At 46.4% G+C, this 26,286-nt stretch overlaps 1 protein-coding gene across 3 annotated transcripts in view; it reads right to left on the bottom strand.

The window, feature by feature from the left end:
• Window positions 1–2,265: 2,265 nt before the first annotated feature.
• Tm9sf4 (transmembrane 9 superfamily member 4) overlaps window positions 2,266–26,286 on the bottom strand; it is a 49,814-nt gene continuing 25,793 nt past the window's right edge. The window contains exons 4-18 of one of the 3 annotated variants that reach the window (XM_005320590.5): window positions 21,666–21,834; window positions 21,435–21,564; window positions 20,261–20,384; window positions 18,885–19,003; window positions 18,677–18,788; window positions 17,437–17,507; window positions 15,141–15,273; window positions 14,248–14,329; window positions 14,078–14,153; window positions 11,988–12,071; window positions 9,909–10,084; window positions 9,374–9,437; window positions 7,906–8,025; window positions 6,799–6,888; window positions 2,266–4,260 (exon numbers count right to left, since the gene is read on the bottom strand). In XM_005320590.5, coding sequence (XP_005320647.1) covers window positions 4,111–4,260; window positions 6,799–6,888; window positions 7,906–8,025; window positions 9,374–9,437; window positions 9,909–10,084; window positions 11,988–12,071; window positions 14,078–14,153; window positions 14,248–14,329; window positions 15,141–15,273; window positions 17,437–17,507; window positions 18,677–18,788; window positions 18,885–19,003; window positions 20,261–20,384; window positions 21,435–21,564; window positions 21,666–21,834 — 1,700 coding nt within the window. In that variant the 3' untranslated portion in view covers window positions 2,266–4,110. Of the gene's footprint in view, window positions 4,261–5,407; window positions 5,959–6,798; window positions 6,889–7,905; window positions 8,026–9,373; window positions 9,438–9,908; window positions 10,085–11,987; window positions 12,072–14,077; window positions 14,154–14,247; window positions 14,330–15,140; window positions 15,274–17,436; window positions 17,508–18,676; window positions 18,789–18,884; window positions 19,004–20,260; window positions 20,385–21,434; window positions 21,565–21,665; window positions 21,835–26,286 lie in introns of those variants that run through there. The other 2 variants (XM_021723248.3, XM_078051589.1) reach the window with 2 other exon arrangements.

Genomic DNA, 26,286 nt, shown 5'->3' with positions numbered 1-26,286 from the left:
AGAGCACCTGAGTACAGATCCCCAGTACAACCTGCACCCTGCCAAAAAATAAAAAAGACCTCGACAGTTTACACTGTATCTACCATATGATCTCACCATTCCACTGCTTCCCCCATTCACAGCAACTTTACTCGTAATAGCCCAAAGTGGAAAACAATTCAATTGTTCATCAACAAATGAATGGAGATGGGCATGGTGGTGGTATACATCTGTAATCCCAGTGACTCCAGAGGCTGAGGCAGGAGGATCCCAAGTTCAAAGCCAGCTTCAGTAATTTAGCAAGACCTTAAGCAATATATCAAGACCCTGTCTCAAAAAACAAAAACAAAAACAAAAACTAGGGCTGGGGTTGTGGCTCAGTGGTAGAGCACTTACCTAGCATGTGTGAGATAACTGGGTTTGATCCTCAGTGCCACATAAAAAATAACAAAGATATTGTGTCCATCTACAACTAAAATTTTCTGTTGGGGCTGGGGATGTGGCTCAAGCGGTAGCGCGCTCGCCTGGCATGCGTGCGGCCCAGGTTCGATCCTCAGCATCACATACAAAGAAAGATGTTGTGTCTGCCGAGAACTAAAATAAATACATAAATAAATAAATTCTCTCTCTCTCCCCCTCTCCTCTCTTTAAAAAATAAAAAAATAAAATTTTCTGCATATGTGTGTGTATATATAAAGATTTAAAAAATAAAAAATACTCTAAACGAAAAAAGGAATGGACCAAGTGTGCTGAATGAAGTCAAACCAAAAACAAATACAAACAAAACCAAAAATAAACTGCCATTTATTTAAGTTCTAGGAAATACAATCTATTTTATAGGGACAGATGAATGGCTCCTTTGGGGTAGAAGGGCTCCACTGCAGGACTATAACTAGGTACAAGGAAACTTGGATATTTTTACTATCCTGATTATGGTGATAGTTTCCTGGGTATAGGTGTCAACTTATCAAATTGTACAGTTTATGTTCATTACCTATAATTTTGTACACTCCTAGAGGTAAATATAGGTCTTCAAAATAGTGGCTATAGTAGTGGCTGGAAGGACAGGTTGGAGTCCAGCAGAGGATCCTTGACAGCTTGACCTCCACTGGTTGGTGCCTCAGTCACTTCGCCTGTCAAAAGGGGCTAATGATAGATAACTGAGACAAGTTATGTTATTGTGGATCATATCCAAGAGTAAATAGGCTAAGGCATGGAAAGTGGTGTAGCATGATCTGGGACACAGGAAGTACCCCATACATGGCAACCTGACCCCTTCTCACTGCAGATGAGAAACTTGAGGCTTGGAGTAGGGTTTTATGTAACTATTGTTTTTGTCTTTGTTATATCCCACCAGGAATTGAACTCAGGGGTGCTCAACCACTGAGCCACATCCCCAGCCCTTTTTGTTTTATTTAGAGACAGGGTCTTGCTGAGTTGCTTAGGGCCTCGTTAAGGTGCTGTGGCTGGTTTTGAACCCGTGACCCTCTTCCATCAGCTTTCTGAGTTGCTGGGATTACAGATGTGCACCACAGTACCCAGCAAGAAGTTGTTCTTTTCCATCACTCATTCTGATTGAACTCAGGGGTGCTCTACCATTGAGTTACATCCTCAGTCTTTTTTTTTTTTTTTAATATTTTTTAAGATATTGATGGAACTTTATTTTATTCACTTATTTTTAGGTGGTGTTAAGAATCAAACCCAGTGCCTCACACATGCTAGGCAAGTGCTCTACCACTGAGCCACAACTCCAGCCCATCTTTTTTATTTCTTGAGACAGAAGCTTGCTAAGTTGCCCATGCTGGCCTTGAACTTGAGATTTTCCTGACTCAGCCTCTCTATATATCGTTTTTTTTTTTTTTTTTTTGATGCTAGGGATTGAATCCAAGGCCTTTTCAAGTATGCTAAGCACATGCTTTCCACACTCCCAGCCCTTTGACCTAAATTTCTATTGCTTCATTTGAAGATGCCCTACATGATAGAGGGTAAAATGAGCTGGCAATAAAATATTGGAGCTGGGAATCCAAAACCAGGACTGCTTCCAAAACGCATACCTGATTGCCATTTCCTGCTTGTTGGATCAGAGGGTGGTGCAAATGCTTATAATTTGGTGTGGAGGAGCCGAGCAGATGGCGCAAGACTATGGACTTGTACCAGATAGGAAACAGTGTTGGCCTGAACCCTAGAAAGCCAGAGAGGAGACTGAACATCAAGAGCAACACTGAGTTCATTAGGGAGGCTATCACACATTACACCCCAACCCCTGCATGTGACTTGAGACATCACAACAGGACAATGGCATTTTTATTTACAATTGGACCAAAAAAAGGCATACAGGCATTTAATTAAAAATAATGATGATGATGATTTAAAAAAGTCAGAAAAATCGACGATGTTTGAACCCTTTGAGGAGTCCATTTTCCCACTCCCCCCCAAATAAGAATTTCTTAGGGGGAAAAAAAGGTCAAGATTTGAACTATCAATAGATTCCAAATATCATTCCCTACAGCTTGGTTCCCTTTTCTCCAGCCTGATTCTTGATGGACGCCGCTTGGCACCAAGGAGTTGCTATGTGGTGAGGCTGGGAAGTTTACTGGTTTGACTGATGGGGAGCTGGTAGGACCCTGGGGGATTCTGGGGTGGAGAAGGGAGGGGTGTATTCCTGGCTTCACCAGCATCCTGAGCTTAGTCTTGTGGTTGGAGCCCAAGGACTGGAGCAAGGGTGAGTGGCTATTACTTAAACACTCATCCCAGGTGGATTTGGTCTCTTACAATTTAAGAGCAAACGTTTGTGACTTCAACAGGGTGGGCATGGGCAAGAAGAGTGGGGGTCTGTGGAGGAGCCAGGCCAGCCACATGAGCAAACTTCTTCTAGCTCAGAGAAATTAAACTTCTTGCTTGTTCCTGGTGGAATTTGGGAAGGAACGACAGAACTTACCATTTTCCTTCTCACAGCAGTTTTCTGGGTGCCCCCAACAAAAACTCAGGTGGGAAATGGAGGGGATGGGTCCAGCTAAAAGAACTGAGTATAAACACTGCGGCCAGGGGACGTCAAGAAGGCCTCTGCCCAGCCACCTAAAGGAGGAATGTGAGTTCTCCAGGCTCCTTGCTCTGGCCTGGGAGTCGGGGAGAAGGTCCACCACTACCACATGTGAGAAAGAGTGGCACCCCCTGAGAAGAGGACTGGGGGCAGTCCTGAGGGGTGAGGGCCCCAGCGGCCTCTGCCACCCTTCCCAGACACAGACATGTGGGTGCTTCACTCTGGAAATACTTGGCTCCAGGTCCAGGGTTTCTTGGCACAGAATAGTTCACTGCTCGTCTCTCCTCCTCGTTGGTCAGCGCCTCTGGCTGTTCTTCTCAGGGGTGCTTCCTGCTGTCTTGGGGAACTGACCGGGTACTTCCAGGGGATCTCCTGCATCCACCAAGGCGTGGGCTTGCTCGTGGTGAAAAGATGACCCAGAGGCCTGGCTGGAAGCCCTGCCTAGAAGCTCTGCCTTGGGCAGCTCTGGGAAGAGGTTGGGAAAGAAAGAAGAGGAAAGGAGAGGGCTGGCAAAGGCTGGTTGGCACTGAGGGTGCTGTCCAGGCTAGAACTGTGCTGTCATGGCATCAATGGTGAGGACAGGCGGCGAGAGGCTTGGAACCCTCATTGCAGCCCCGACATTGCCTTTTCCAGTGAGTCGTGGGGTGGCCACAGCCCTGAGGAACTGAGGTGGAGACAGTGACCAAACCCAGTTATCTTGGTGGATTTATCCATCCTGGATCCATTGGTTTAAAAAAAACTAAGGAAAAAACAAACCCAAGCCAAAAAGAAATCTGAATAAACACATCAGAGAGTTCCAGTTGGAGGGAACTTTCTTAGCACTGAAGAAAAAACAACCCACTAAAAAAAAAGAAAAAAAAAAGAAAAACAAAAAACAAAACCTCATCCCCACAGAACTGCAAGATGAAGAAAAATGCAAGATTTATCTACAGGCCCTCCCACCCTCCACACAGCCCCAGGATCCAGGAACACTGTGCCAGGAGTTACATTCCAAACGAGCAGGAGTTATTTTATTTTGCGTGCCTGCAGTTCCCCACGCAGGGTGGCTTCCTGTCCGAGGATGGAGTGGGCGTGGCCATGGTCCACCCCAATCAGTCAATCTTCACAGCAGCATAGATCTTACGGACAAACATGTAGGCTGCATAGAAGCCAATGGTGCCTGTGAGCAGCCAGAAGGACAAGACCATGAGGGCCGTGTAGCCGAAGTAGAGGAGAGAGGGGATGAACTCGACAATGTCCAGCTGGGGCAGAACAGGGAGAGAAGACAAGAGACAGCGCTTAGGACCAGCAGCACGGCAACGGGTCCCACCCTCTTCCTCACCTCATAGCCAACCCAGCGCCTGACAAAGGGAAGGGGCTCATAGCACAGCTGACCCTCACTGGCACTAACTAGGACTGGTACGTTGCCTGGGCTGCTCATGACCTCAGGGGCCAGGGCTAGAATGTCACAAGACCGAATGGCCACAGCAGTGCTACTTCCTGGTCCTGCACAGTCCCCAGAACAGCACGGCAACACTCCTGGATGGCCGAAGGAGCAAGAGGAAGTGGGGAGGCAGGCAGGGGAGAGAGCTGTCCACAGCTTCCAGCTTAAGGTCCAGAGCCACCGCTGGCCTGTTTTCTCCCTAAGAGTTCTCATCATTTTTGTTAACATCTCACAGCGTCTTTCATCATAGAGCATTTCAGACTCCTCTGTGAAAGGGACAGAGTTTGGAGGCCTTGGCAGAGAGGATAGGGACTTGTGTTGCAGTGTTTGTTGTGATAAATGAAGCTAATCTGGGGGCTTGTTCTAGGCTCATGGGCAGCTACATGATCATACAACTTCCAGGAGCCCGGAAGAAAATAAAGGTTACTGTATGAGATCTTCTCCTACGCCTAAGAGGTGACAGCCAGGTTTTCAGGTTCAGTTACCATCTCTCATCACAAGCACTCTTATAGCTGCACATGGGGGAGGGATGATGGGGGGAGAGGGGGGCAGGACAGTGTTCAAACCAGAAGAAGGTGAACAAGAAGGCAGGGCTGGAAGGGCCCCGAGAGCTCAGGGGGACCAAGGCCCTCATTTTACAGACAAGATGACAGGGCCAGAGGAGGCAGCTTTAGACAGAGAAGCAGTCTGAGTAAGAGAGGCAGGCGGCAGCTGCCATGAGATCTCTGGCTTTTTTTGCCCAGCACCATTTCATGTCTCCAAACTCGAGATGTTTTGAGGAAAATATTGGCTACTTGGTGATCCTGTTGGGGTCAGCAATACTAGTACAAAACCTAAGCTAGTCAATCAGGATATTCCATCCCACTGCTGAAATGAGGAGACCCTGGGCACCAGGGGCTAGCTTTCTACTCTGTGTACAGATCCCACCTGTAGAAGAAGTAAAAAACAGACATACAAAACCAAGGTGTGGACACAGAGCCCAGACTTAACCATGCTTGAAACGAGAAATCCAAACTTCTCAAACTGTCCAGTTATATCAGCCAGTAGATTCTCTTTGTTTTTGAACTGGGTTTTGGTCATTTGCCACTTATAAGAGATCTCTTCATGTGGGTTGTAGAAAAGGGAGATCCAATTTATTCTGGATGCTCCAAGGACTTTGATTAAGGTCTGAATGTAGAGGTTACAGGGGCGACCTGCAATCTAAATCAAGAAGGCCCTTGAAATGACAGACACTGTCCAGAGAGAGAATGGGGAGGGTCAGGAAGAAATGTCTTTCTGTTACTGGATGTGCAACAGCAGGGGTCAGCATGTTTTTCTTAAAGGGCCAGATTACAATTTTTTAGGTTTTATAAGCCACATGGTCTCTGTGGCAACTATTCAATTGCCACTGCAGTGTGAAAGCAGCCGCAGATGATATGCACATGAGCACGGCTGTATTCTAATAAAACTATTTCAGGAACAGCTCTGCTGGTCCATGGGCTGTAGTTTGCTGACCTTCTGGCTAGATGACCAGCTGCTGGAATTGAAGAGAGAGGCATGGTCACCAAACTGAAAGCAGGGGTACAGCACTGCATTAAACGATCCTCAGAGTCTCTTCTGACAGAATTTTTGGGAAAAGGTATTCCAAGCCTCAACCTAAGGACCTACAACTCTATTTTGCAAATGTACTCTGATTGCATACAGAGGACTGCTTGCTTTTAGGCTCTGGAGACCCAAAATACTGTGGTAAGAGTGAGTCTTCAGTGTTATCCTTGGAGGTGAGGGGCCTCCCAGAGCCTCCTAAACTCTTCCCACAGTCTTTCTGCTTTATGTGTCATGTAGCAGTCTACCAGTACTGTAGCAGTGCCAGGGCCAGTACTGTGGGGATCTGTTTGCATCCTCACTCACGCCACTCAGAGACAATGAGGTCTGTGAGTCTGCCCTAGTCAGACAGGCTGGGGTCCTGTTCATTAGCCTACACTTACCTGTGTGGGATCCTGCAGAAAGGAGGTGCTTTTTAACTCTCCTATCACCTACTTTTGTTCTTTCCTGTTCTTTTATCTAGTTCCCTGGGAGATACTGTATTATCAGTTTCTCTTACTTCCTATTTAAAAGTGGTACAGGTGACGTACTGCCTGTAAGTATTGTCCTGGGGGTATCTTACAGATTTCATATGAAGGCTTGACTCCTACATGTACAGAACACAGATTCTTCTTTCCTAAAAAGGCACATTCTAGAGTAGAAAACAACCCTAGCTGACTGTGGTTCTCCCTGCTCTTAGTGGGAAAGATTCAGACACTGAGATTTCCCCCCAGCATTCTCCTCTCTACCATGCTGCGTGAGGGCACTAAGGGGATCCCTTCAAGGAGGGTAGTACCTTATTAACAAAATAAAAGATGGCATAGACCAGGACGTAGAATGCAGATCCTCCAGAAACTAGGAAATTTCTCCACCACCAGCGGTAATCCTGAGGAGGAAACAGAGCAGGGGTCACTGCTGTCTCCAGGGCCTCTTCCTGCCACACTACACAGCTGGCTGAAGGGCTCAAGGCTCACAGTAAGAGTCACATTTAGGTGAGGGAAATATTTTATACCTTTTTTGTGATGGTGGTTACACAACTGTGCACATTTCTAAAAAATGTAGATGTAAATAAAAAGGGTGAATTTTATTATACATAAATTATACCTTGATTTTAAAAAACTCAACAACAGAAAAAGAAAAGTAATAAGAATGGATATTTCTTGAATCTCATTAAATTGCTAAAGCTGTCCTCAAACTTGTGATCCTCCTGACTTAGCTGGGAGGTCACCATGCCAGCCTTCAGCCCTTTTTAAAATTTTTATTTTGAGAGAGGGTCTAGCCAAGTTGTCCAGGCTGGCCTTGAACTTGCGAACCTAAAGGCTCGCCTATGAATAGCTGGGACTGCAGGCTGTACTATCCAGTTCAGCCTGTCAGGCACTTCATAAGAACTACATACAAATCAACTCATTCACTACTTAATAGCAGCCCTCCAAGTTAGGTCTATTATTATCCCTGTCACTTGGAGGAGCAGCAAAAGACACAGAGGTTAAGCAACCTACTCAAGATCTAGAGCTACTAATGCAGGAGCCAGATTCCAGCTTATGCTGGTAGTTCTAGGGCCAGACTTACCCATTCTGCAAGAGTTTACTCCTAAAGGAAGGGCAGATTACTCAGATGGGTGGAGAAACTACTACCAGAGAGGACTGGTAGAGCACTGATACCATCCTTGTATCAAGTGGAGGGTACTACCTCATACAACTATGCAGTGAGGGAGATATCACCAATCCAGCCTCAAGCTGAGAAATGCAGGCTTGGATAAGGAAGCAACATACTGGTCCAACACTCACGGCCTGAGGCAGGGACCATGGGAAACCCAGACCCAGTTCCCAATGCAGCCTCACTGACCTGTTCCATGCTGGACCCAGCTCCCATACTCCCTGCTTCCTGGCCCCATTCCCCTCACCTCTGCACACAGCTGGAAGTATACCATGACGATGCTGATTTGTGAACAGGACACCACCAGGATGATGAAAACGAGGAACAGGAAGCCAAAGAGGTAATAAAACTGATTCTCCCAGATTGCCTGTGAACATAGCAGAGCAGGCTTCAGCTGGCCTGCCTCTACTCAGCTGCCCCTTCCCTTGGCATCCCACCTCTAACCAGAGCAGTAATGGAGACACCATCGTGACATCATCACAGCCTGTGTGCCTGGCATGTGGCTCTGACTGGCCATTCCCCTCTGGAGTAGGAGGTGAGCCATAATCGTGTTCTTAGGGAGGGGCTAGGGTATGGCTGACTCTGATGTAGGTGGCCCCAGCCTGAACATGGTAGCATGAGGAAATAATCAAAAGTACACAGCAGCCACCGCCACTCAGAGTCAGCTTACCACATGCTGGGTGCTGGGCTCTCTCCTTTATGTTCATCTACAGATACGAGCCCATGTAATCTTGCCTATTTATTTATTTGGTACGAGGGATTGAACCCAGGGGCACTCACCCACATACCCAACCCTTTCTAAAAATTTTTCTATTTTGAGACAGGGCCTCGCTAAATTGCTGAGGGTTGGCTTTGAACTTGTAATCCTCCTGTCTCAGTCTCCCAAACTGCTGGGATTATAGACATGGATTCCCACACTGGGCAACCTTGCCCTTTTTGAGCTGAGGAAATTAAGGCTGAGCGAGGGTGGTAATTGGTCAAGGGTCACACAGGACAGAATAAAGGGGATTTTCCTGGGAGAGACCTAGGGGCCAAAGGGCAGTCACCTCATCCTCTGACCCTTTTCCTAGGCAGGTCTGGGTGTGCCAGGGTCTTGGTAGGTCTTGGCTGGACCATCACCCTGGAATAGTAGAGACTTGTCCAAAACTGACTTGGGGTATGGCACCACCTGTGCTGGGCGCCCGGCTGGGTCAGCTAGACTTACTGCCGACTTTCCCCCTGGCACTCCCAGCCAGCAGTCGTTATTGTCCCAGCAGCAGCACTTTTTGCATGTCGAGCGCCTTGACAGCCCACAAGGATCATGACAACTAGGGATCATTGCCTCCACTTGCCTGAGGTTTTGGGAAACCTCAAAGGTATTGAGGGTATTCCCGTCTTTATGGGAAAGGCTCAGAATGGAAGCAGATGCAGCAATACTATTACTCATGGTGCTAGATGATGGAGCATCACTGAAGCAGCTTCCATGTGCGAAGCTGCTTTACCGCACCAGATGCCGTACAGATGTATGTTGGCACATCTCCTCAGTCTTCTGACTTTTAAACTATACTGACAGCAGCTCTGTGACTTGATTTCAGGGTAAGAATGGGGCTTCCAGAGGTTAAATGACCCATTTGCAATTTCACAGGCAGTGAAGAGGCAGAGCGCTGAGGTGAGAGGGAGGGACCATGCTCAAGAGGCAAGGTGGCATGTGGGGGTGGGGACGGGCCAGTACTTACACTGAAGATGAAGAACAGCTCAATAAACATGGCGCCAAAGGGCAGGATCCCAGCCATGAGGATGCTGCAGCAGAGCATGAGTGTTAGAACCGCCTACAACCCAGCCACTGGGAAGCTCAAGCTCCTCCCAAGCCAGTGTGAAGAGAGGGTGGTGGTTCTCAGTCTCCCTGCACCATTGGGCCACTACAGCATTTTGAGAGAGAGGCACGGTGGGCATCATTCTCCCCAGTTCACAGATGGGAAAATGAGGTACAGAGAGGTGAGTGACTTGCTCAAGGTTCAAATGTAGGTCTTAATTTGTCTCATCACACCATCCTTCTGTTCCCTTCCCTGTCCTGTTTTCTAGGCTGACACTAAGTCTGGTTGCAATCTGGGCCTCTTATCATGGAGTGAAGTTGGGCTTTGTCAAGGCTACTGGTATGGCTGCAGCCACTGCTGGAGTGTAGGTCATAGCACCCTGTGGGGCCTTCCTAAGTAGATGTCTCAGGGGAACATTGGCCGTTTCCACCCAGAAGGCCCCTAACCGAAGACTCACCCCACAAATCGGTTCATGTACCACCGCTGTTCAGGGATCTGCCGGGGAATCTGGTTTGTACGCACAGGGTTGTCGTATGGTTGCTTGCGGAAGCCAAAGTAGTAGCCCAAGTAGACAAGGGGCAGGGAGATCCCAAACCACATACACAGCAGAGCCACCATGGTGGGAAAGGGCACCTGTGGACACAACAGTGCGAGGACCCCATGAGGCCTGATGCCCCATTTGGGGTCCATCCAAGGTGGAAGGTGACCTTTTAGGTTCTAGAGAGGGAGAAGCCACACCCACAGCAGGGCTACCATCTTGGAGAAGGTTCTGCAGATGCCCACCCTCTCTCTAGGGCTCCTGGCCAGAATCTCATGGGGCCAAGAATTTCCTGGGGGTGGGGAAAGCAGAGTGCATGTAGCGGGCCATTTGGCTCCCAGTGAAGAAGGAAACGTGGTACCCTAGAAGCTCTTCACCCCGGAAGGAAGTGGGGAAGAACAGGGAAGTAAAGGACTGAGAACATAAAGGGAACATAAAAGGGCCAGAATGAGAGGAAATTACAAGTGGTCCATCATATGTAAAGAGAAGTGAAGAAGAAAAGGGAAAAAACAAAAAGCTGCACAAAGCACTTTCAATTTGGTTGAAGTAAAATACCACTAAATGCAAAAAAGCACTTTATATTACTATATGTATAGCGTTTTTTTTGGTACTGGGGATTGAACCTAGGGCTCTTAACTACTGAGCCACATCCCCAGCCCTTTTATTTTTTTCTAAATTTTGAGACAGGGTCTTGCTAAGTTGCTTAGGGCCTCACTAAATTGCTGAGGCTGGCTTTGAACTAATAATCCTCCTGCCTCAGCCTTCAGAACAGCTGGGATTACAGGCAGGCATATGCCATGGGCCTGGCTGGACTCCATTTTAATGAAAACATAATATTTACACATATATGAGCCTTTAAAGGACTCAAGCAAAAACTTAACAGTGCCTTCTTGGATGGAGTGTGGGGGATTTTCTTCATCTTCTTTTGTGCAGTTTCATGATTTAAGTTTCTACAAAAATCATGCCAAAAGAAATGAATATACGTAGTATTTAGAATATTATTTATTACAAAGTAAGCACCATATAAATATTTGTTATTATTTTATAAGTTTTAAATTATGTAATTCCATTTAAAATATATCTATAAAAGGAAAGAACAATAAAATAACATATATTAAATATCTACATAATATTTATCTCTGGATGGTTGGATTATGAGTTATTTTTAATTTCCTTAATTTCTCTCTACTTCTCAAAATTTCTATAAGTGTGAATAATATACAATTGGCATCAGGAGTAACATGTTGAAGAGAACATAAATCCAGGTATGGAAAAAGAGAGGCGGGCATGACTCTATTTCCTGAGGGCAGTTTCCCAAGCTGCTGGGAAGAACCCCATCCTCTAGCTTCCTGAGCTTGCAGCCTCACCTGGGGACCTTTAACAGGCACTGGCAGTGAAGGGACAGGTGGTTCTACATGCTAAGGCTGGGGTGGCAAATGCCAGCCCCCTAGTACCACAGCCCTGCTCTCCTACCCTCCAGAGTCCAAAGCCATACTCAGTGAGCCTCAGTGTGCACAACTCCTATGTGTGGCTGCCGGCAACACAACCGACTGGTGCTGGTGGGATCCCCACTCAAAGGATAAGACTACCTATTCCTGCCTACCCTTGCTGCTCTACCCGCAGGGGCTAGCTAGGGCAGGACACCAGGAGGAGAGTCCTATTTTGGGATACTGACCTAGCATATTCATGCCGGGCAGCTCTGCTTTGATTGAGACAAAGGGGAATTCCCCAGCTAGCTGCTGGACCATGAAAACCTCCTTTAGAGAAGTAAGCTTTGGCCAACTGAGAGCCTAAGAGGCCAGTGCCCAGATACATGCAGAAAATGAGCAGTGCTAGGGAAACCCCAACCAGCCCTTGGCCCCTAGGGCTGGGAACACAACTTTGGGGACTTAGAAAAGGGAAGGGAAGAGCAGGAAGTTACCCTGGGGAGTGGGGCAGAATACCACTGGCCACTCCCTTGCTGGGGAGGGGCTGGGAGGGAGTGGACAGGACACTTACCGCTCCAGATGAGTGCTTTCCCCAGATGAAGCAATTCAATATGAAGCAGATGCCAAAGACCACGCCAGGGTACAGTGTTGCCGTCTGGGAGCAAGAGGGGCCAGGCTGGGGAGCTGTATCCAGGGAGTTCCCACCTGTTCCCAGTGGGGCTTCCTGACTGGCTTCAAATCCTTCTTGTCCTTTGGAACTCAGCTCAAGTATCATTCTTTTTTGAAGCATTCTCCCAAGAATAGTCAGGTCTTGGTGCTATGCCTTCTTAAATCCCTGAAATGGCTCCTTCCTTACTTTCATCCCAGTGAGCAATTATAGATAGCCCCTAAATTAAGAAGGTTCTACTTCATAATTTTTTGACTTTATAATGGTGTAAAAGCAACAGACATCCAGGAGAAACCATGCTTGACATTCTGAGGGTTAGGTGTGCTAAATGCATTTTTGAGTTAAGATATTCTCAACTTATGATGGGGTTACTGGGATGTGATCCCATTTCAAGTCAAGGAGTGCATTTTTGCTACCTGAGAAGGTGCATGCCTGCCTTTCCTCAATAGTGAGTTCCCTGGGAGGAGTGAGAATAGCATGTTCTCTGATGGACTTCCATCACTTAGAACACAGAGCAGAATACATACTCATTAAATAAGAAAATGAATAAACTTTCACAAAACAAGTAAGCCTAGGCCCTGGCCCAAACCACCTAGAATGACAGTTAGCTTTGAATCTTAGGGATAGCAAATGCTGGGACAGGCACTATCTCACCCAACCTCACTATAGGTTTAGAAGAAAAAGACTATCCTTACCCCCTTTAAAGACAGGGACACTGAAGTTTGAGGGTTGAACAGAGGTTCACATCCAGGCAGTCTGATTCCTAAGCCAGACTGTGGTTTCTAGTCAGTCAGACTCTTCGGCTGTGTGAGTATAGGGAACCAAAACCTCAGACTTATACATAAGCCTCCTTCTTTCCATGCTGGGGCCAACAGCTAGCCAAGTTTTCCAGGCAAGTCACTGACCACAAGGACCACGGCTCCCTACAACCTGGCACTCAACTTCCACTTCCAGTTTCATTTTGGGGCCACAGTCCCTCTCACCTAGTAACTAGTCGCTGCTCTTTCATGTTCCTGCCCCTGGGCCTTTATACAATCATCACCTTGGGGTATCTGCTTCCTGCCTAGGCTTCTGCTATCACAAGGCCTTTACGTGCAGTCTCTTTCCACCCATACAACCCCAAGAGGTTGATGGAACTATCCCTACTAGAGAAACGAGAAAACAGGCTCAAAGGGCTTCTCATGATTTTCAATCTGGGAAAAAACAGACCCGGGACTGGGACTTAGGCAATCCCAGAGCCTGCGGCCCTTCTGCTGGTTGCTTCCCTCTGTCTGAAATTCCTCTCTAAGGACCAGCTCAAACGTCACTTCCTCCTTTCATGTTCTCCTTCAATGCAGGGAATTCCTCTTCTGCCTTCCTGGCTGAAATTTACGGGCTAGGCACTGTGTCAGTCACCAGGAGTATAAACAAGGAGAAATGTTCCATGGAGACGGGACTCAGATCCCCCTAGGTGAGATTCACCCCGAGGACTTCTCCTATTTCTATGATCTTTTCTGTTGCTAAACTCTTTCCCCGATCCCCCGGAGGACAGGGAAAGGCAAGGGCCATCCTCACTGCAGAGAAATGAAGGCACCACGTTTGGGAAATATGCTGGCAGTCAGGTGGGCCTGGCCTCTTCTGTCCTGGTAGGTGATTCTCTCTACTACCCTGTTGGGCATAGTGTTTTCCTGTGGCATTGCCAACTGAAATCCTATCATTCTGTGTCCCCTATTTCTTCTCTTGCTTGAGCCACTGAACAATGTAGGCTGAGAATAACTGAAGTCCTAATCCTTACTTTAGGAAGGGACAACCAGGGCCCTGAGAGGTCCTTCTACGAGCCTATAGGTAAAAGCCCAGAACTGCTGACCCTCAGACCTGAGTCCTCCCTGCTCTATCATGCTGCTGTTTAGTCCCTGCCTGATCCCCACCAGGGCCTGCCTGTGCTCCTCCTGAGGAGCCCAAGAAGGATTCTCTTTGTTCCCATCAAATGCCAGAGAGGGGTTTAGGAAACTTACACAGAAGGCTCCTTTCTTCCATCGATGGCCTTTTAGAGTGCGGTACAGACGGCCAGCAGAAAATCCACCAAACACCCTGTGGGAAAAGGGCAGAGGGGCGCACACCAAGGGGGCCTGTTAGTAACACGAAGGAACTTTGTGCCAGCCCATGGGAGCATGCTCACACCTACCCCATGAACATGAAGAGGAAACAGGCTGTGGTCATAAGAGCTCCCCGGCTGGAGGGTGACAGCATCCCAAGCATGGCCACGACTGAGGAGGGAAGGGGGACAGTCAGGGTGGCATATTTGCCAGGTCCCCAGGTCCTGCCTTGGGCAGGCTGACAGGATCCTGGGTAGATAGGATTAGAAGAGTCTCCCTGGGCCTTCTCAATATCCCTTCCTCTCTACAGGAAAAGACTAGGTCTTAGCTGGGGCTCACAGGGGTACGGCAGCTTCTGGACCTTGGCTGGCCAAATCTTAACTATAGCTTCTAGTCCACGGATCCAGGTACTTGACTGAGAAATGCCACCTCACTGAATGTGCATTCTTGACTTTGCAAAGGGGAGATTAGTTTCTCCATTTCCCAGATGAGAAAACTGAGGCTTAAACTGATTAGGTGGCTTATCCAAGGCCGTAAAGCCTGGAGGCATGAGGCTGAGATACAAATTTAGGCACAGTGACTCTAGAGCTGTTTGTGACTGTTATACACTAGTATTTTTTGTTTGTTGAAGAGTTCAGTCCTAATCCTGGTACTGACTTTGGGTCAGTCACTTAACCTGACTGCAAAAGGAAGTCAACCTCACAGCAGTGATATGAGGCTTTACTGATAGAGTGAACATAGTGGGGCTCCATAAATGAAGCTAGAAAGTCATGAGGAGATTACCATTCCCAGGGACTGGATCTGCTGCTGGGATGCTGCCAGCAGTTGTCTGGCCTAGAGAGGCGGAAACACCTGCTTCTTGCTGAGTGCTTAGATCGCCCCTGGAAGCCCACCCTTTTCAAGGCACATGGAAAAAGAGCTAAGCTTCCAGATCAGGTCCTTGGTCCTCTGGGCCCCAAACTCAGCCTACTGGCCCACTCACAGATGACGATGAGGATCATACAGAAGAGCTGAATGCCTGAGCCCAGCAGGGAGCTAAGAATCATGGGGTACTGGGGTGGCCTGAAGACGTCACCATGCACCAGCTTCCACCCAGATTCTTCCATGGTATCTTCCTGTAGCAAAGGGCCAGAGAGTGAGACAGGTTTGTGAGGATGAGGACAGCTCCTACTGGAGTCACCCCCAAGGACCCAGGCCCCCAGGCCCCCAGACCTGGGTTGAGAGTCCCTCAGGTGTCAATCACTACTGTTCTGACACAGGAGTATAAAGTGACATGAGAAAACGCTTCTCAGAACTGTCATACAGGGAAGGGATGCCACAAACATGATGCTTGTAGTGCATGAAAGAGAAGTCTCATAATTCTACAAATTTGGTGCATGGAAAAATAATAAAAACATACCAGCACACTGAGATGATAACTTAGTCATTTTTAGGTAGTGAGATTTAGGAGCACTTTATTTTTTTTTTGACTACAAAAGAAATAAATATTTGTGTAAAAAAAAAAAAAGAGGTGTATATCTTGAAATTCAAGTAAACAAAAAACAATACTATGGAACAATTTTTTAAAATACAGATAGATATAAAAGTAATGCTCTATACTTAAGCTGTACCACTAAGCTACATCTCCAGTCTGATACCATGTTTTGGTATATTTCCTTTAGTCTTTTATATATGTTTGTGTGCCAAGTATACATATGTTTTAAACATTAAAAATGACACCTTCTGTGTAGTTTTTTATTTTCAGTTGGTATTTGATCATGAGCATCTCAAGTCAATAAACACTTCTTTGAAATTATATTTCAAAGCTGCAATAAATGTTTCTAGACCAAGTGTTTGGTTCTTTCCTTAGGAAAATTCTATAATTACTGTGGCAAAGCAAGTTGCTATTTTATAGTTTTTGAGAAGTACTATTAAATACTTTTCAGAAAACTACCAAATTTCCCTTCCATGGGAGGAATGGGAAGGTGCTTTTATATTAATCTGGCAAACAATTAGTACTACTAAAAAATTTTGAGAGCTGGGGATGTAGCTTAATGGAGAGCCCTTGTCTAGCATGTATAAGGTCTTGGGTTTGGTTCTCAATGTCACAAAAAAAACTGTGCCAATTTGATGGTCCAAAACCATTTTCTCATGATTGAATCTGCCAGCTGGGGGGTTATTCCTAAAGCAAAAACAATTTTTCATAAGCTTACTGGCCATGTATTCCTCATCTATAAATTTGATGTTTAGCATTATATTAATGATGTTAGGTTTTTGGGTTCTTTAAAAGAATTCTGTACAATCTGTTGTTGTCGTTGTAGCAGTCTGGGGATTGAACCCAGGCCCTTGAACATGCTAGGCAAGTGCTGTACCACTGAGCTGTATCCTCAGCCCCTCTGTACTTTTTTTATTTTTTAAATAAATCTCTAAAAGTTTTGGCACTAAGCTGAGCTCTTTTTTTTTTTTTTTTTTTAGTTGTAGCTGGAAATGATACTTTTATTTTATTTTATTTATTTATTTTTAAAAAATATTTTTTAGTTGTTGATGGTCGTTTATTCCATTTATTTGCATGTGGTGCTGAGAATTGAAGCCAGTGCCTCATGCATGCTAGGCAAGTGTTCTACCACTGAGCCCCAGTCCTGTACTTATTTATTGAAGTTTGTGAGAAATATTGTTTTGCCATTTCATTTGTTTGCTTTCTTGTATATCTGACATGCAGTTTTAAATTTTTTAATGTCATATTAATCAAGTTTTATTCCTGTGACTTCTTCCATTGCTATTATACTATGATATCAGAAATATCAAGCCCATCGTTTTGGGTAGTTAAAATTTTTGGGTGGGGGGGGGGATAGGCACTGGGGATTAAACCCAAGGGCACTCTACCAGTTAGCTACATTCCTCAGCTCTTTTTTTCTTATTTTAATAACTTGGTTTTTAGTTGTAGTTTGACATAATACCTTTATTTTATTTTTATGTGGTACTGAGGATTGAACCCAGCACCCGACATGTGCTAGGTGAGCACTCTACCGCTAAGCCACAAGCCCAGCCTCTTAGGCTCTTTTTTAAAATTTTGAGACAGGGTCTCCCTAAGTTGCCAAGCTGGCCTTGAACTTGCAATCCTTCTGCCTTAATCTCCATTATAGGTATGTGCCACTGCATGTGATGAGGTCGTTTAACACTTTTGAAATTTACTGCCTTAATGACTGTAGTCAGAAATTGTGGGCGCATGCACACACACACGCACACGCACACCCAGACTGCATTCCCTTTCCTAGCCCATCCATCCCAAGACCTCATACAATGTCATCCTCCTTGTTATAGTTGGCGATGTCCTTCCTGAGGGTCCGAATAATAATCATGCTCAGGATGCCTGAAACAGAGGAGGGAGGGGGAGTTTTGAGTGCGGTTAACTGCTGTCTGTATTCTGAGCCCTCCAGCAGGACTAGGCAGAACTCCACTCCAGCTGACTAGAGAGAGGTGTGTAGAAACGAAGGGCTGCTACGATGGGTGGGAGAGCCACAGGACACTGTTTTTTTATGTCAGGAAAGAGAATATCCCAGCCTCTCCATGGCTTAGTCCTCCTGGCTTCTCTGGCTTCATCTCTCCCAGGCTCGCTCTCACTCAACACTGAGTCCACACCTCCATGTTATACTCCAACTGGGAATACCCATGCTGCCCTGACAGCCTCCTACGCACTTTTCAAGACTCATCCCAGGCACCATCGCCTATTAGTGCCCCCAACTAGGTCATAGACACCTGCTGCCCCTGTCCTGATTTGGCCTTTCTACCTCCCAAGGCAGCAGTATAGCTGTTAGGAGAGCAAGCTCTATGATTCTGATTCACTTAACGCTTTTAGGCTTAGCTCATGGGGATGAAGGACTGAGATGTTTGTAAAAAACTAGGATAGCAGCTGGCTCCTTGGCAAATGTTAAATAAATAGTAGCTTGCTTCTCATGACATTGAAATGATCAGTGTCTCTTTACCTCTGTCCACTGCCCTCTCACTATCGGGCTTTCTGCCAAGCATGTCTCACTGCAGGGCTGCAACCCTGGTTGGAATAGTTCTTCCCTGGGTCTCTGAATGGTGGCTCTTCCCCTTCATTCAGAGAAGACTTCCCTATAGTAGCCTTCACCTTTTCTTCCACTTTTGAATACTTGATCCCTCTCTTTATCTGCTCCATGAAGCATTTGTTACTATCTGGAATACCACTACTTATTTGATGTTTTGTTTCCTCCCATCACTAGTTTGTAGATTCTGGACAGAGAGGACTGCCTGATTGGCTTGCTCAATATCTTATCACCAGCATTTGGCACTGCACTTGGTACAGACTAGGCAACAACAAAGTGTTACTGAATCAATGAATGTGTGTGCAAACAGACAGATCCAATTTCCTGTAGTGAGCTCTCAGCAGAGACTGAATCTTGTTCACTTCAGTACATTTGGTGTCTAGCATAGATCCTGACCCACACTGGGACCTGAGGACTAATCAGAAATCCCCCCACTGGGTCCTCTCCACCTGTTGACCCACAGAGTTCTCACCTGACAGGAAGAAGACCACCACAACAGAGTTGATGATGGAAAACCAGTGGATCTGCACATCACTCATGGTCAGGTAGGTATCCCAGCGAGAGGCCCATTTGATGTCACTTTCCTGATAGGCAAGAGGAAGAGAGTCAGGCCTCCTGCTCTTAAATCCAGGCCCAGACTAGACCTTTTCCCCTGCCAGTGAGCTCTGGTTCCTTCTCACCTCCCAGTGCACAGAGTAGGTGAAGTACAGCTGATTCTCCTTGGTGGGGTCAATTTCTTGGGGTGAGGAGTTGGTACCCTCAGGCAGGGTACATGAGCTCTTCTCATCTGCTTTGAGGTCTGTGAGAAACAAGAGACTCAGTCTGTTCCCATGGTGGCCAGTACCACTATCCAAGGGCTGTTCTGGGGCTCCCCTCAAGGATACTTACTGCTGGGACTCTGGCCTCAAGGGTCTGAGAGCTCAGCAGGCAACAGTGACTTTTAAAATTATATCCCCTAGGGCCCTGACCTTCCAAAGGGCCTTTGGGGCTGCGAGAGGTGTATGTGCATGGGGGGAGGGGAGAGGAAGGGGGGAAGAGAGGGGTCCAAGTCTAAGTCCCTCCTTTAGGCAATCAATCTCTTGCACTTGATTCAAACATCCACTTACTTATTCAGTCAGGCTCATTCAGCACACGATAGTGGCTCATTCTATCATGTTTGCTCATTCACTCAGTCTGCCTCCATGACTTTAATCACTTAGGTGCTATCTCCATTCATTTAATAATTTTTTCATTCTGCCATCGCCCCATTCATTCAGCCAACAAACATGATAGGCACCAAGTATGTGCCAGGAACTGTGCTGGGTGCTAGAGATAAAATGGTGAGAAAAGGAGACAGAGACTCCAATCTCAATGAGTCACTGATGGAGCAGAAACCTCAAAATAATCAAAATAATCTTTGAGCGTGTCCATCATGCTCATAGGAGAGGCAGCATGGTGCCCTTAAAGTATGAAATCTGCTTTATAAGGCTTCTGTGTATGACTCTGGCCTGCTGCTTAATTGAAGACCTCCCTGTGGAGTGAGGACCTACAGGGGAGGGGGAGCTGGATCAGATCCTATAAAGCCTGTCAGGACAGGGCTGGGCTCTCAAACCCACATAACTGCTGAGCCTGGGCAATTTTAGTCTGTACCAATCACTCACACAGAGAGGAACAAGACGGCTGCTGCCCAGCAGCTTTGCCTGTATCCTTACTCCTTGTACTGCAACCCAGGGTGAGCTGCCTGGTTCTTGTGAAGAGGCTCAACAAAGCCTCACTTGCTGTTTGGTCTCAGCCAAGTTACCAACCTCTCTGAGCCTCTGACTCCTCATAGGTAATCAACACCCTCCTGGGGTTGCTAGATGGTGGTAAGCTGGTGGGTGCCCAGCCTATGACATAGCAGATGTCAACTTTCCCTTGATCCCCACATTCTCTTCTGGGAATACAGTGACCCTTCTGTGGCTAGACCCATACTTTACACCTGGGCCTACTGGCCAGTTCAGGGGTGAGAAATGAGAAAACTGAGTGGGAAGCCCAGGCCCATCCAGCCCTGCCCCAATGGTCAGACCTCCCCACTCACCCTCCAGCCTGATGCTCTGGGGAATCACCTCGAAGCGGACGACGCGGTATGTATGCTCTTGGTCTTCCTCCATGTCCTCCCGGTGGTAGTAAAGGATGAACGAGAGGTGATTGTGAAGGTAGATCTAAAAGAGAGCAAAAGAGAGAACAATACAGCTGGCAGCCAAGAAACAATCAGAAGCCACTCAGAGAGACCAGCCCAGGCACTAGGTCCCTCCCCTCGCCCAACATGCCTGGTTGTACCAACCTTCCAAAAACACTGCTTTCTTCCTATCACCCTCCAACTCTGAAGCTCTCCAGGGCTCCCTGGGGCTTATCAGATAAAAGTCCTATTTCCTCAGCCTGGCACTCAAGGCCTTCTACCCTCTGACCATAACAGAGCTGGCCATCAGCATCTTCTAAGACACACTAGTCCACCTGGCTTCCCCAGCCCCTGCCTGCCTCACAGTCCTCCATTCGCATATTCACTGCAGCTCGCAAGCCAGCACCACTTCTTCTTGGCTCAAGCCTGCCTATTTGCCAAGGCCTACCTCCCCTGTGGCACCTGGCTGCATGAGCTTCCCTGCTAATCAGCCGAGAGGACTCAAGGCCTCACACTGTGAATTTGCTCCCAAATAGGAAAGAAATACTTTGAGGACAGGGGCTGCACCTCAAATGAAATCTTTTTGTCCTTTACTCCTTAAGTAATATGTGTTCGGTTTAGAAAATGGGATACCATGTAAAGAGAACAGTTAGTCACTGTCGCCACAAATAGCTTATTCCTGGGGTCTACATCACAAAGCGCTCACAGATTTACCCTGGAGAACAACCCCAGGGGGTGAATATCATTATTATACACATTTACAGATCCAGAAACCCAGGCTGCCCACCTGCTCATGCTTGCTACATGGCCTTCTTCTGTACACTGAAGAACTTCCAGATTTGTCTGGTTGAATTCTATAAAAACAGATTCTAAAATTTTAGCAACTGGCCTTCTGCACTTTACAGAATTACCAGAGCCTTATCCAAGGCTGCAGACTTCCGACAGACCATCTCCTCTAGAGGCGATGGGAGAAATATGCCTTGGACTGACCCCATCTTTCTGTCACAAGCCTAGAGAGGAATGTATCCCTCTTCTCTGTGGCCCCCAATGCTTGTGGCTCCCCAGCTCTTTGAACACACCAAAGACACTCTACCTTGTTGACATCTGTGAAGCCGAGCCGGTAGCCATGTTCAAACTGCACATCTTTTTCTTTCTTCTTGTCATCACTGTCGCGGTTGGAGTAGAGCTCCAGCCGGGTGGCCACAGGCAGGTTATCGGCAATGCTGGAAACCCAAGGCCCCACTCAGTCCCTCTGGACCGCCTCTCCCATCAGCTCCCTCCCCTAAGTGACTGCGAGACCAACAGGAGGCAGAGGACAACTTACAGGTGGACATAGTAGTCTTCCGTGATGCGCTCAGCCACCAGCCGGCTCTGCTCCACTGTCAGGGTCACTGGCTTGTTGGCCTGGCTGCACAGAACTTCACACTTCTTCTCACTGTTCATGAGAACCTGGAAAGGGGTGTTGACAATCCGGTCCCCTCTCAGCACCTCTCCTGCCATAAGAGAGACAGATCGAGCTCAGAGTCTCAGCCCTGAGTTTGCTGAGGTCAGCAGAGTCACAAGTTGTGGGACGGCAGGGCAAAATGGACTTCCCAGGACTTCAGCAGTGCCTTGACCTGGTCAATGCTCTGTCTCATCTGTTTGTGCCCAGCCTGCCCATCTTCCTTCCTCCTTTGAGTTCTAGCACCAGCCTTTCAGAGCTCATCACATGACCACACACCTGGACCTGGGGTGCCATGCCCTGTCCCATATGCCTGGCTACACACTTAGCTTCCCTTACACCCTCTCTGAGATGCCCTTCCTGACCTCATCAGCACAGTGTTCTCCCCCAGTCTCCTGTGCAGAGCAGAGGCAGCATCGTGTACTGAAGAGATAGCTGACTTCAGGCTATCTGCTGTTGTGCCCTGCCTCTGCCACTTACTAGGTTAATAGTCTTGGTAATTCGCTTAACTTTGCTGAGCCTCAATTTCCTTATCCATAAAATGGGATAATAACAGTACCCATCTCACAGAGTTATAGTGAGAAATGGAGTTACAGCAAGACAAGTAAAGTCCAGACACAGAGCAGGCAGGCCAAGGATACCATTTTTTAAAATTTGTTTTAATTAGTTACACATGACAGTAAAATGATCTTGACATATCATACATGTGAATCAGATGGGGTATAATTTCTCATTTTTCTGAGTGTACAGGTTGCAGAATCACATTGGTCATGCAGTCATGTATATACCCACAGTAATCATAATGTCTATTTTATTCTGCTGTCCTTCCATTCCCCCCTTCCCCTCCCCTCCCCTCCCATCACTTCTCTCTACCCAATCTATTGTGACACACTTCTTTTTTTTTTTTTTCCCCTCACATCTTCATACCTGTATTCTGTATAACGAAGGGGATCTCCTTCCCTCTTCCATGCAATTCCCCTTCTCCCTCTCTTACCCTCCCACCTCTCTTCCCTATCTAGAGGTAATTTTCTTCTCATGCTCTTCCTCCCTATCCCATTTTGAGTCACCCCCTTATATCAGAGAAGACATTCAGCATTCATTTTTTTGGGATTGGCTAACTTCACTTAGCATTATCTGGTCTAATGCCATCCATTTCCCTGCAAATGCCATGATCTTGTTATTTTTTTAGTGCTGAGTAATATTCCATTGTGTATCAATGCCACATTTTTAAAATCCATTCATCCATTGAAGGGCATCTAGGTTGGCTCCACAGTCTAGCTATTGTGAATTGTGCTGCTATAAACATTGATGTGGCTGTGTCCTACAGTATGCCGTTTTTAGGTCTTTTGAGTATAGTCCGAGAACAGGAATAGCTGGATCAAATGGTGGTTCCATTCCCAGTTTTCCATGGAATCTCCCCACTGCTTTCCAAACTGGCTGCACCAATTTGCAGTCCCACCAGCAATGTGTGACTATACCTTTTTCCCTGCATCCTTGCTAGCACTTGTTGTTTGACTTCATAATGGCTGCCATTCTTATTGGAGTGAGATGGTATCTTAGAGTAGTTTTAATTTGCATTTCTCTGATTGCTAGCGATGGTGAGCATTTTTTTGTGTATTTGTTGATTGACTGTATATCTTCTTCTGAGAAGTGTCTGTTCAGGTCCTTGACCTATTTGTTGATTGGGTTATTTGTTTTTTTGTTGTTTAACTTTTTGAGTTCTTTGTATACCCTAGAGATTAGAGCTCTATCTGATGTGTGAGGGGTAAAAATTTGTTCCCAGGATGTAGGCTCCCTATTCACTTCACATATTATTTCTCTTGCTGAGAAAAAATTTTTTAGTTTGAATTCATCCCATTTGTTGATTCTTGGTTTTAATTCTTGAGCTATATGTGTCTTATTAAGGAACTTGGGGCCTAACCCCACGTGATGGAGATTAGGGCTTACTTTTTCTTCTATTAGATGCAGAGTCTCTAGTTTGATTCCTAGATCCTTGATCCATTTTGAGTTAACTTTTGTGCATGGTGAGAAATAGGGATTCAATTTCATTTTGTTGCATATGGATTTCCAGTTCTCCCAGCACCATTTGTTGAAGACCCTATCCTTTCTCCATTGCATGCTTTTAGCACCTTTGTCTAATATAAGGTAGTTGTAATTTTGTGGGTTGGTCTCTGTGTCCTCTATTCTGTACCATTGGTCTACCAGCCTGTTTTAGTGCCAGTACCATGCTGTTTTTGTTACTATTGCTCTGTAGTATAATTTAAGATCTGGTATAGCGATACCACCTGCTTCACTCTTCCTGCTTAGAATTGCTTTAGCTATTCTGGGTTAGATGAATTTCATAATTGCTTTTTCTATATCTGTGAGGAATGCCTTTGGGGAGGATACCATTTTTATCATCAGCAATACCCCTGCACCTTTTCATATGTCAGCAATGTTATTTTTAAAAAAAATTTTTTTTAAGTGGTAGTTGGTTCAATATCTTTATTTATTTATTTATTTTTATGAGGCTGAGGATCGAACCCAGTACCTCACACATGCAAGGCAAGTGCTCTACCACTGAGCTACAGCCCCAGCCCCAGCCCCAGGAATGTTATTTTGTACACTGTGTTAATATATTTGTGATTCTGCCTCTTCTATCTGATCATGAGCTCTTTGAGGGGAGACACTATTTCCTGTTTATCTCTGTGTCTTTAGATCCTGGTTAGGCAGAGAAGAAAGCAGGGTGAAATCGAGCACTTGACATTTTTAGCCAAAACATCTTTTTGCTTAATGAACCAGCACACCCCTTGCAAGACTGTCTTGTCTTCAGTAACCTGCTGCCAGATGTCATACGGACAGGCACTGAGCAATTAGGGAGGTCACCTAAACTCTACTGAGCTTTCATCCTGAGCTGCTCAACAATTCTACTGTGATGATGTGAAACTGGAGCAAACTGAAGGAGAGCGCCCAGTACCAATAGGCAGGACGAATGCCCCCACGTGCACTTGTTCTAACCCTTGCGTACCAGTGTGGATTTGCTTGATACAGCTGTCTGCCTTGTCACCTAGTCATTTGTTTCTCCATCATAAACACTCACTTACTTGCCAAGGCTTTGAAGCTATAATGTTAGACAATGTTACGGTATGCGGGAAGTTGGAACACGATCAATAATCAGCAAAATGAGAATATACTATACAACTGCTGTAGAGAGTGGAGTGGGTCTAGGAAAGGCTCCACGAGGAAGTGGTGCCTGAAGTGACTTTAATGGAAGGGAGGAGTTAACTAGGCAAAGAGGCCTGTGTGGCTGCAAATCAAGAGAGCTGGGGAAGGACTAGAGTGAGCTGGAGAGATGGGTGAGAGATGGAATGGAGCTGGACCTAAAAATCGAACTGTGGGTGGCCCACAGGCCCTTTATCTAGAAAGCAATGAAAGTCAGTGAGGGATTCCTGAAATGATGGGGGAAATGTTTATCCGACTCTGGTCACAGAAGACTCGCAGGTTTCTAAGACCAGGCAGAACCTGAAAGCAGGACAGGAAAAACAGCAAACTCAGATGGAAGGTATTTTCAGTTTGGACACACCAAAGAGATATCAAGACTTAAGGCCTAGAGGAGAGATTAGGACAGAGATGGAGGCTGTGAGTGGCTGGTACAAAAGTGGTAAGTACAATGGCAATTCTCAACGAGCAAGGCAGCACCCTGGCAAATGACACCTCAAGTGTGGATGGGTCACCCCTGAGGGGAAGTGAAAAGGGGAAGCTGAGCCTGGATGAAGGACTCTCCCCTTTGTGTCCTATTTTAGAAGACTGGCAGTACAGGTGAGCCTACAAAGCTCAGGGATGGAGTGACCCAGTAGACAGCAAGGCCATCAATAGGACATCTGCACGGCCACAGCTAAAAGGTCATTTTAAAGACTGAGGACCAAAGAGGGACAGTGGCTTGCCCATGATCATCATGGAGTTGTGATGGTGCCAATCTCCTGCATTCTCTCCCCACACCCAATGCTACTGCTCACTTTCTTGAAGGTCTAGTAGGGAGTTAGCCTGAGGAGAGGAGAATCTGCAGAGAGAGGAACAGACCATGTAAGCTGGTACACTTCTTGATATTTAGAAATTAAACTTAAACCGAGAAAGAGGACATACTAGTCTGAAATGACTCATTTCTAATACGGAAGCATTTTTTTTTTTTTAAATGGGGGTCTTCCTATGTTGCCCAGGCTGATCTTGAACTCATGGACTCAAGCAATCCTCTCAAGTAGCTTCGACTACAGGTATGTACTACCATGCCGGCAATAAGTATTCCTTGTTCACAATGAGCCACAAGCTAAGAGCACCTACTACCATATCCCAGCACTGCCCCAGATGATCCAACACATATGCCACAATATAAATTGTCATCAACATTGACAGTCACAAGCACAGCCTTCAGATAGCCCTGGTGAACCTTTCTGGAGAAGGCAGCTGGGACAACAGAAATAACTCTGGCTTTAATAAACAAAAAATATGAGTTAAAAGCTCAATTTCT

The sequence above is a fragment of the Ictidomys tridecemlineatus genome, chromosome 5 (genome assembly GCF_052094955.1).
Source record: "Ictidomys tridecemlineatus isolate mIctTri1 chromosome 5, mIctTri1.hap1, whole genome shotgun sequence".
In the NCBI taxonomy this organism is placed as follows: Eukaryota; Metazoa; Chordata; class Mammalia; order Rodentia; family Sciuridae; genus Ictidomys; species Ictidomys tridecemlineatus.
The sequence above is the reverse complement of the archived record's forward strand: the minus strand, read 5'-3'. Positions and strand labels throughout refer to the sequence as shown.